This window comes from Podarcis pityusensis, assembly GCF_964106645.2.
Source record: "Podarcis pityusensis genome assembly, chromosome: 12".
NCBI classification, from domain to species: Eukaryota; Metazoa; Chordata; class Lepidosauria; order Squamata; family Lacertidae; genus Podarcis; species Podarcis pityusensis.
The window spans coordinates 2049847-2060798 of NC_138037.1; the positions used below are offsets into that span (position 1 = coordinate 2049847).

The 10952-nt window shown below is 48.5% G+C and overlaps 1 protein-coding gene across 1 annotated transcript; it reads right to left on the bottom strand.

The window, feature by feature from the left end:
- Nucleotides 1–644: 644 nt before the first annotated feature.
- Nucleotides 645–8058, bottom strand: LOC308459846 (zinc finger protein 425-like). The gene is made up of 4 exons (XM_080975583.1): nucleotides 7628–8058; nucleotides 3548–3659; nucleotides 2497–2610; nucleotides 645–1179 (listed from the first exon to the last, which is right to left on the bottom strand). Exons 1-4 carry the CDS (start codon nucleotides 7649–7651, stop codon nucleotides 983–985), a joined length of 447 nt encoding a protein of 148 aa, XP_080831709.1. The 5' UTR covers nucleotides 7652–8058; the 3' UTR covers nucleotides 645–982.
- Between the last annotated feature and the right edge of the window lie 2894 nt (nucleotides 8059–10952).

The window sequence follows — 10952 nt, forward strand, 5'->3', positions numbered from 1 at the left end:
ACTGTTGATCGCCTTCTACACAAATAGTATTCTGGTATAAGAACTTACATTATTTGGTTGTTATTCTTTATGCATTGACTAAGCTCTATCCCCTGGGTTAGAGTGGGATATTTCATTATTTATCCGCTTGAGGTTGTTATATTTTGGAGGATTTTTATTTTATTTTTTAAAGTGAGTTTATAAAATGAAGCGAGGGATGGAGTTTCTCTCCTTCTTCCATTACACTAGAACTTGTGAACATGCAATAAAGATAAATGTTGAAAGGCAGAATTAATCCCTCCCTCAGGAGGCACAGGGATTACTATTACTACTACTACTACTACTACTAATTTTATTATTTGTACCCCACCCATCTGACTGGGTTGGCCCAGACACTCTGGGTGGCTCCAACAAACATAGGTAAAGGTAAGGGACCCCTGACCATTAGGTCCAGTCATGGCCGACTCTGGGGTTGTGGCGCTCATCTCGCTTTATTGGCCGAGGGAGCCGGCATACAGCTTCCAGGTCCTGTGGCCAGCAAGACTAAGCCGCTTCTGGCAAACCAGAGCAATGCACAGAAATGCTATTTATCTACTTGCACTTTGACGTGCTTTCGAACTGCTAGGTGGGCAGGAGCAGGGACCGAGCAACGGGAGCTCACCTTGGTCCAGGGATTCAAACCGCCGACCTTCTGATCGGCAAGTCCTAGGCTCTGTGGTTTAACCCACAACGCCACCCGTGTCCCTTCCAACAAACATAGAAGCTTAATAAAACATCAAACATTAAAAGCTTCCCAATATAGGATATTGTAGCACCTGTTAGGAGTGCCAGTTGCGAGCGGGCATTTATTGGGTAAGGCTATCTTGAAGCTAAACTGGTCCCAAGTTGTTAAAGGCTTTGTATACTAATAGCACCACCTTGAATTCGGCCCCATAGCAAATTGGCAGCCGGTGCCGGTCTCTGAGCCCTGACCTCATATGCCAACAAGGCCAGCAAACGTGCTTCAGCGTCCTGCACTGACTGCCGCTTCTGGATCAAGGCTGAGGGAAACCCCACATCGCATTGCAATAAATAAGAATAAATTACAGTCCTCACCTCTCTCGGGGCCTCTGGGGGCTTCTCCTCTCATCCTCTGCTCCTCCCCGGCCCTTCGCTGCTCTTCGCTCTTCCTGACATCCTCAGTCTCCAGAGAGACGCATCCTGCAGAGGGGAGAGAAAAACAGAATAAAAGCCACACTTTGGTCAGGACACGGAGGTAAATAAATGGCTCAGGGGCCTTGGAAACCCTGAAAGTGGAAAAGGGCAACCGAAATTATTCTGGGGACGGAGCGATTCCCCTATGACAAAGGCTGCAGCATTTGGGGAGTTTTAGTTTGGAGAAAATTCGAGGAAGAGGCAACACGAGGGGAGTTTGTGAAATTATTCACAGACTGGAGGAAGCGGAGAGAGGAAAGCTTTTTCTCCCTCTCTCGTAACGCTAGAACTTGCGGGGATGCGATGAAACTGAATGAGTTGAAATACTTTGTTGTCACTTGTACAACTTGCATAGAGTGAGATTACTTGAGCACCCCTCACTCAGCTCTTTGCCTTAATTCCCCTCCTTTACCCACCAAACCCGAAAGTCAGTTGCCCTGTTGTTCTCTTTTCATTCAGCAACCTAACGGATAGAAGCTGTTCTTTACCCTGTTGGTGCGACTAATCATGCTTCTATATCTTCTGCCCGAGGGCAGGAGATCAAGAAAGTGCCGGCCAGGGAGTGAATCATCCCTGATATTTCTGAATGATCGGACAAAAACAGTGAGGATTGGACATGTAACATCTAATTCCTTAAAAATCCGCACTGGCACACCACAGGGATGTGTGCTAAGTCCCTACCTGTATTCATTGTATACATATGATTGTGTATCATCTGACCCATCTACTGCAATTAAGTTTGCAGATGACACCACCATAATGAGTTTAATAACAAGTGGAGACGAATCAGTGTCTAGAGGGGAGGTCCAAAAAATATTTAGATGGTGCCTATGTATGAGGGACAGATAAAAGAAAGTTCTTTCCACAGTGCAGGGTTAGAGCAGGAGTCAGCAACCTTTTTCAGCTGTGAGCCAGTCCACTGTCCCTCAGACCTTGTGGGGGGCCAGACTATCTATCTATCTATCTATCTATCTATCTATCTATCTATCTATCTATCTATCTATTTGAGGGGGGGGGGGAATGAATGAATTCCTATGCCCCACAAATAACCCAGAGATGCATTTTAAATAAAAGCACACATTCTACTCATGTAAAAACATGCTGATTCCCAGACCGTCCACAGGCTGCATTGAGAAGGCGAATGGGCCGGATCCGGCCCACGGGCCTTAGGTTGCCTACCCCTGGGTTATACTGAGGAACTCCCTGCCACAGGAGATAGTGAGGGCCGCCAACTTAGATGGCCAACATCCCACTGGCCACTATAAGAGGGCGCTTGACTCAGCAACGCACTTCTGCCAATATGGGTTTGCCGGCTTCTCTAACCTGTGTTGGCAGCATCCGACCGCTCCCTGGGCTGGACATCCCCCTGACCATTGAGCAGCAGCGGGCCGCCTTCCTCAATCTGGGCAACCATCTCGGGCTTGGTGACTGGCGATCCTGCAAGAGAGAAAGCGTAGATTATCCTGTCTTCTGACTCTTTGGTAAGGACCAAAGGAGCAGATTCAGTAGTATCTCTGTTCAGAGTGAATGGCTTTGCTCCTCCTCAAAATGCCTTGTTGAATTCACTAAACTGCAGCAATACCTTGGTTCTCAAACTTAATCTGTTCCGGAGGTCCATTCCAAAACCAAGGCGTTCCAAAGCCAAGGCGCGCTTTCCCATAGAAAGGCATGCAAAGGGGATTAATCCGTTCCAGACTTTTAAAAACAATCCCCAAAACAGCAATCCCACATTTTTGCTATCTAACGAGACCATTGATCCATAAATTGAAAGCAATAAACAATGTACTGCAGTCACGCAATCCATCATTCAGTAGCTGAACTGGGTTCCACACAGTCACAAAAACAAAACGAAAAGAGCTACAAAAACGCAAAATAAATAGGAAAAACAGACAGACCTCAGTGTAACATTCAAAATGGAGCACTTTCGGCTTCCGAAAAAAGTTTGCAAACCGGAAATCTTGCTTCCGGGTTTGAAGTGTTTGGATTCCAAGTTATTTGAGTACCAAGGTGTTTGAGAACCAAGGGACCACTGTATACAAATGTCTCAAATAAATACATAAATGCCTAGAACACCTGTGTCTGCACAATGAAGAAACCCAATCAGGTTCTGGGGAAATTTTGGATTCTAAATAAATTAATATAAAGATAATATAACAGGCACAAGAAGAGATGACTTGGCCAATGCACCCCATGCTCATATTAGACTGCTGCAATGTGCTGTATGTGGGGCTGCCCCTGAAGACTGTATTTGCCCCCCACCCTCCAGGCTTCTATTTCCCCATATCAGGTCTAGAAAAAAGCTCCACACATTCATTCCACAGGAGATCAGGTTGTGGGCAGGGAGGAGGAGGGTGAAAAAAGCGTCCTTCTTTACCCAAAGCGATGGTGGCGCCGTAATTCTCCCGCATGGCGTCCTCATGCGCTGCCCACTCCTTCCAGCGCTCGGGGGCGAGATACAGGGCTGCGTCCTCACACCGCACTGGCACCTGCAAGGAAAACGGGGCAAGTCAGGAATCATGGCCTTCTCAGTGGTGGCTCCGACCTAGTGGAATGCTCTGTCCCAGGAGACTAGGGCCTTGCAGGATTGAACTTCCTTCCGTTGGGCCTGTAAGACAGAGCTATTCTGCCTGGCTTTCAATTTGAACTTAGCCTGATCTTTTATTCCCCTTCCATCCCTCCCCCTGCCCGTTTTATGAACATTACCCGCTCTGGGATCCCACAGCTAATTCTCCACTGGTCTCCTCGCTGGCCCAAATAGGACTAACGTAGCCAGCTAGCCCTGGTGATCATCTAATGTTTATTGGATGGATTTCCCCCCTAAATTGATTTTTGAATTCTGAATTTATTGTTATTCACGTTTTATACTGCGTTTTATGCTGTTTTTCGTTGCCTCGATTAAGTGTTTTAAATTTGTTGTTAGCCGCCCTGAGCCCGGTTTTCTGAACCGGGAAGGGCAGGGTATAAATAAATAAAATATTATTACAGTGGTACCTCTGGATACGAACGGGATCTGTTCCGGAGCCCCGTTCGCATCCAGAAGTGAACGCAACCCACATCTGAGAGTCTGCACGTGTCACGATTCACAGCTTTCGCGCATGCACGTGATGTAATTTTGAGCGTCTGCGCATGCGCGAGCGGCAAAACCTGGAAGTAACACATTCCGTTACTTCTGGGTCACCGTGGAGCGCAACCCGAAAGCACTCAAACTGAAGCAACATCAACCCAAGGTATGACTGTATTATTATTATCTGTACTGGTACCCCTGAGGTGGGACGGAAACTGGGAAATCTCAGCTCTGCTATTCCCCCAGCTCCTGTTTCCATAATCCCACCTTTTCCTCCCAGGAGCTCTGGGTGGCGCACGTGGTTCTACCTGCTCCTTGTTCAACCCCCACAACAACCTGGCGAGGCAGGCAGGGTGAGAAATCAGCCGGGTGCCAGGCACATTTTACGACCGGTTGGCAGGTTGGCGACTGGGAAAAGCAAGATGTCCCTTAAGAGAAGGACCTGAAATGTCCTCCCTGAAGCTTGCATTTGTTTTATTCTGGATCGCTGTATATTTGATGTTTTGATGTGTTGCAACAGGGTGAATTTGATTAAAATCAAACCGATTTAAATCATGGTTTAAATCACTAGTAAGACTTGATTTAAATCTTTTTCTTTTTTCTTTTACAGAAAGACTCATTCTTGCTGAGATAATATTAATATTTATAACCAGAGGAAGGTTTCATTTTTGGAATAATAAATTTCCAGAGTAGTTTTTACAGTTATATCAAAAATTATTGATTTGGTTATACAGTACTATTAGAAATACATAGACAGATAATTATGAAATTATTGTGAGGTTTAATAAGTTAACTGTTTATATGTGGACAACGTTTCTGCTGTACTTTATTGGAAGGAGAGAAATAATCATTTCCTTAAAAACAATAACATTACAGTGGTGCCCCGCAAGACGAATGCCTCGCAAGACGAAAAACTTGCTAGACGAAAGGGTTTTGCGTTTTTTGAATCGTTCCGCAAGATGAATTTCCCTATGGGCTTGCTTCGCAAGACGAAAAGTCTTGCGAGTTCTTGCGAGTTTGTTTCCTTTTTCTTAAAGCCGCTAAGCCGTTAATAGCCGCTAAGCCGCTAAGCCACTAATAGCCGTGCTTCGCAAGACGAAAAAACCGCAAGACGAAGAGACTCGCGGAATGGATTAATTTCGTCTTGCGAGGCACCACTGTATAGCATATGTATCCATGTTTGTTAACTGATGTGGTTAAACTTTTTTTTTTTAAAAAAAACAAACTTAGACTCAGTTTTAGCATAGATGGAAAAACTTAAAACAAATCCTTAAAACAAATCCGAGTGTTTTTGTATGTGTTTTGCAGTATTTCTGCAGCTGGTCTGCCAACGACCGTTAAGTAGGGCCTGCGTGGGTCAAATCCAAACGATGCTATGGATTTTCTTTGGATTTTTGCATATCCCACCATATCCCCAGGCAGGGAGTCCAGGCAGCTTTCACAAAAAGCCAGGGGGTAATGGTTAGAGCAGGAGTCAGCAAGCTTTTTCAGCAGGGGGCTGGTCCTCTGTCCCTCAGACCTTGTGGGGGGCCAGACTGTATTTTTTTTGGGGGGGGGGGAAATGAACGAATTTCTATGCCCCACAAATAACCCAGAGGTGCATTTTAAATAAAAGGACACATTCTACTCATGTAAAAACATGCTGATTCCCAGACCATCCGCGGGCCGGATCCGGCCCCCGGGCCTTAGGTTGCCTACCCATCTCTTTACCCATAGGAACTATTAAAATAAAACCTTTACAGAAAGTTAAAGCTCAGATCAGGAGTCAGCAAACTTTTTAAGCAGCGGGCCGGTCCACCGTCCCTCAGGCCTTGGGGGGGGGGCTGGACTATATTTTGAAAAAAAATAAGGAACCAATTCCTATGCCCCACAAATAACCCAGAGATGCATTTTAAATAAAAGGACACGTTCTACTCGTGTAGAAACACGCTGATTTCCAGACCGTCCGCGGGCCAGATTTAGAAGGCGAATGGGCCAGATCCGGCCCCTGGGCCTCAGTTTGCCTACCCATGGCTTAGATCCTCAAAGGCACAAAAAGGCTGTGAAATGAGCTTCCTGGGTTCTGTCCCTGTCATGTTTTCCCAAAGGGAATGGGGCTCAATGCCCAACTTCTGCCGAATCTCGCTTTATAAACTGCAAGCTTCGGTTGAGCTGGAGCCTCGTGATGAGAAGACGCCACATGAGTTAAAGCACCGAGGTTAAGTAAATGCCAAGGTTATTATCGCCCAGGACACCTGAACAGCGGCTGGCTTCCAACTCCCCACCTGAAATATCCCTTGAGCAAAACAGCAATATTCATAATGACAGGCTGGAGAGAGACATATAATTAAGCACCCTCGAGCGCGGGGCAAACAACTGATTTATGCTACGCTTGTATAAAAAACCCTGCTTTAAAAAGTGCCTTCGAATCAAGATTCCCTTTCCATTTAAGCGCCTAGACTGCTACATAAAATATTATTCATGGCCCCAAACTAACGAGCCGTTGCACCCGTGACGCATGAAGGTTAGAACGAAGGGTTTCAGAGGGCAGGGAAAACCCAGAGCTTCCTGCAGAAGAAAATAAGTGGCAGTTTTTACTTCTAAAGCTTCTTTGAGCTTCTTTTCCCCTGCCCCACTGGGAACAGATTCAACTTAAAGGAGATTCTGGCTCCAGGAAGAACTTTCTGAGGGAGGCTGTGGACTCCCCTTCCTTGTAGGTTTTGAAGCAGAGGTTGGATCCGTCAGGGATGCTTTAGCCAAGATTCCGGGGGGCTGGACTAGATGACACAAGGGGTCCCTTTCAACAGGGGCGGACTTTGCTCATATGGTGCCCTGAGCGAGGCCAAAACTCAGTGGCCCCAAAGGGAAATTCTCAATTACGGATTGCCTCAAATCTGTGTTCCCTGGGCTCGGCGACCTACGATTTTTCTGACTCTACATTTCTATGATTCAGGTGCGAATCCTGCCTTGCCAGGCGGGCTGGGTCGGGTGACCCCTGCGGGTCTCCTCCTGCCCCTCTGCAGAAGTTCGTGCAAACCTCCCCGTTGGTAGTGCGGGAGACTCTTCATCTCAGGGTGGCGGGTTCAAGTCCTGCATTGAGCAGAAGATTCTGCATTGCAGGGGGCTGGAATGGATGACCCTCGGGGCCCCTTCCAGCGCTACCATTCTAGGATTCATTGCAAGGCGACTGGTGCAGGATCGTGGCCTTAGCCATGTGCACTTTGAACCAAAAAGGGAGGGGGTTATTTTGACACTTCCGGGGACCTCCGGGCGCCCCTCCCGAAGATTTGCCCCCCGAGGGCTGATTTTCCTCCTCCCTGGGTGGCATCTGGGGCCCGGAAGACATGCAAATGAGGACTAATTGCCTCTCGGCCACATCAAAGCAGCTGAACTCCTCCGCCCCCGCCTTACCTGCGCGGCAGCCCCGACGGCCATCCGTGGGCCCGGATCCTCGGGGGAGCGGCAGGCTCCGCAGCGCGCCCACCTCCTGCGCCCGATCCTGGGCTGCGCGAGAAGAGGGAAGGGCGCGCGCGCACACACACAAACACCCCTCCAAAAAACTGTGGGTGCGCGGGGCGTGGGAAGGAAGACCCCGCCGGGCGCGCGTCTGCAGAAAGGGAAGGTGCGCGCACCCGGGCCCTACGCCCCAGGGGGGTCCCGCGCGGAAGGATCGGGGCCGGCTCCTCGGGAGAAAGCTTGCACCCCCACCCCACCCCGCGATCCCGCTTGCAAAGACCACCGCCCCCCCCCAAAAAAAAGGGAGAAGGAGAGAGGCGGTTTTGCAAAACGGGCTGGTTCCGCCTGCTGGCCGTGCGCGCCGCCGGATTGCCCTGCTCGGCGGACGGAGAGGGGAACTACATCTCCCAGCAGGCACCGGGCTCGGGGGGGGTGTGGGGGGTGGAGAGAGAGAGAAAGAAAGGGCTTTGCAATTCAGCGCTTCGTGCTTCCGTCGGCTTGCAAGGCGGCGAGGGGGGCGCGCGGAGGGAGCCAGCTGGAAGCGGCTGCGCGCGCACGAGGAATCGGGGGCTCCTTAAGGACTAGGGGATTGAGGAGGAGAGCAGAAGCGCGTACCCTCCGGCATTCCTCCGGTGAAAATAGGGACGTCCTATTCAAATAATAATAATAATAATAATAATAATAGCAACTGACTGGCTTCCCCAGCCATTCTGGGCGCCTTCCAAAATATATAAAAACATAATAAATCAACAAACAACTTCTCTGTACTGGGCTGCCTTCAGATGTCTTCTAAAGGTTTTATAGTTACTTATCTCCTTGTTTGGGGGTGGTCTATCACCATTTTCTCCTGTATAAGGCAGTTTTTTTTAATGTTCGATGTTTTATTATGTTTTTATATATGTTTATGTTTTATATACCCAGAGTGACTGGGGCAACCCAATAAGATGTGTGGGATATAAATAAAATATAATAATAATAATAATAATAATATTGAAAAGAACGTCCCTATTTTCATCTGATAAATGTGGGAGGGTATGAGCTAGAGGAAGGAAATCTGGGGTGGGGGGAGAGAGAGAGAGAATCTGCTGGTGCCTTAGCAGATTGTTGAGGTTGGCAGAAGGAGATCCAGTGGACTACAGCCCAGGTTCTCAGGTGCAAGAAATGTTACACACAATAGATGCTAGGGCTGTGGTTAGGGGTCCCTCCATCAACCCATCTCTTCATTATGGTCAGTGATCAGTTAGGACTTTTTGCTTGCAACACGCTGGGGGCTTTTTAGATTGGCAGAGTGTTGCCTTACACTTACTGCAAAACCTGGCAAGCCAGCCCTGCCGTGTTGGGGGGGTGGGGTGGGCCCGTAAAAAAATAAGCTGTTCTGCTGGCCAAGGTCCATTATAGACCTTTAAAGCCCTAAAAGGCCCAATATACCTGGAGGAGCGTCTCCACCCCCATCGTTCTGCCCGGACACTGAGATCCAGCTCCGAGGGCCTTCTGGCGGTTCCCTCTCTGCAAGAAGTGAGGTTACAGGGAACCAGGCAGAGGGCCTTCTTGGTGGTGGCGCCCGCCCTGTGGAACATCCTCCCACCAGATGTCAAAGAGAACAACTACCAGACTTTTAGAAGACATCTGAAGGCAGGCCTGTTTAGGGAAGCTTTTAATGTTTGATGCATTACTGTATTTTAATATTTTGTTGGAAGCCGCCCAGAGTGGCTGGGGAAACCCAGCCAGATGGGCGGGGTATAAATAATAAATTATTATCATTATTATTATTATTGTTATCAAGTAAATCAAAATCAAAATACTTAAATAACTGACCAATTGCTTCGCAGATAACTTGGTTCTGCCCCCACCCCATGTAAACCCTGCCCCCCCAATAAATCCTGGCTGTGCTCAGGAATCATAGAACTGTATAGTGGAAAGGTCACTTGCTGGAAACTGCAGGAGGCGAGAGTTGCTCCTGTGTTCGAATCCTGCATGTGGGTTTCCCAGAAGAGGCATCTGGTTGGCCGCAGTGAGAACAGGATGCTGGGCCAGATGGGATGTTGGCCTGATCCTGCAGGCTGTCACCTGCTAAGGTCCACATGACTCTAACCACTCTACCACCGCTGCCAATGGCTCAGTCTGTCTGAGGCTGTTGTGCTGGAATTCAGCACCCAAATCAGCTGGAGGGATGCATCCATGCGGTGCTACAGACCTAGTCTTTTTAGATCTGTTCTTTTGCCTGACCTTGAATCCCATGTCCTTCAAAAGATAAATAAATACAGATTTCTTACCCCCCAATCCCCCCCCCCATAGCATAAAATAAAATATTCAATGCTAAGTTCAGAAGGAACGCCAAGATAAGTCTTTCCTGTTTTCCTGGAACACCACATTCATTGCCAAAGCGCCGCTCATAGCACCTTATGAAATTTAGTCCACGACCTATTTTTGACATGGAGATAAAAACGGAGGGGAGCTTTGCCAGTTGGATTCCTGCCTGCCAAGCTGCTGTGCTGCTAAAGGCAGGCTGGGGGAGGAGGCCTTCCGACTGGCGCCCTCTTTGCTCCAAGTGAAATGCTCTGATCAGATGGTTTGGAAGGAGAATGTGTGCAGAAGGGGAGAGACTTTCCCCTTTGGACTTAGATGGCAATCCCTGGCCCGGCTCAGGAAGGAATCTCCACTGCCCTCTAGGTTGTTGCTTAGTCGTTTAGTCGTGTCCGACTCTTCATGACCCCCTGGACCAGAGCACGCCAGGCCCTCCTGTCTTCCACTGCCTCCCGCAGTTTGGTCAAACTCATGTTGGTGCCTTCGAGAACACTGTCCCACCATCTCATCCTCTGTCGTCCCCTTCTCCTTGCGCCCTCCATCTTTCCCAACGTCAGGGTCTTTTCCAGGGAGTCTTCTCTTCTCCTGAGGTGGCCAAAGTCTTGGAGTCTCAGCTTCAGGATCTGTCCTTCCAGTGAGCACTCAGGGCTGATTTCCTTCAGAATGGAGAGGATTGATCTTCTTGCAGTCCATGGGACTCTCAAGAGTCTCCTCCAGCACCAGAATTCAAAAGCATCCATTCTTCGGCGATCAGCCTTCTTGATGGTCCAGCTCTCCCATAAAGCTCTCTTGGTGCCGGGTGGCAAACCCTCTCCTGATGCTTCCTTTTCCTCCCTCTGCGGGTTCCTTTGTCTTTTGACAGAACAGCCCATAAGAACACAAGAGGAGCCTTCTTGGACCATTTTGGTGACCTTTTTCTGAAGCTTTTCCCATCTCGATTCCAGACTTCCTTCCTCCCATGTAACACGAGGGAAAT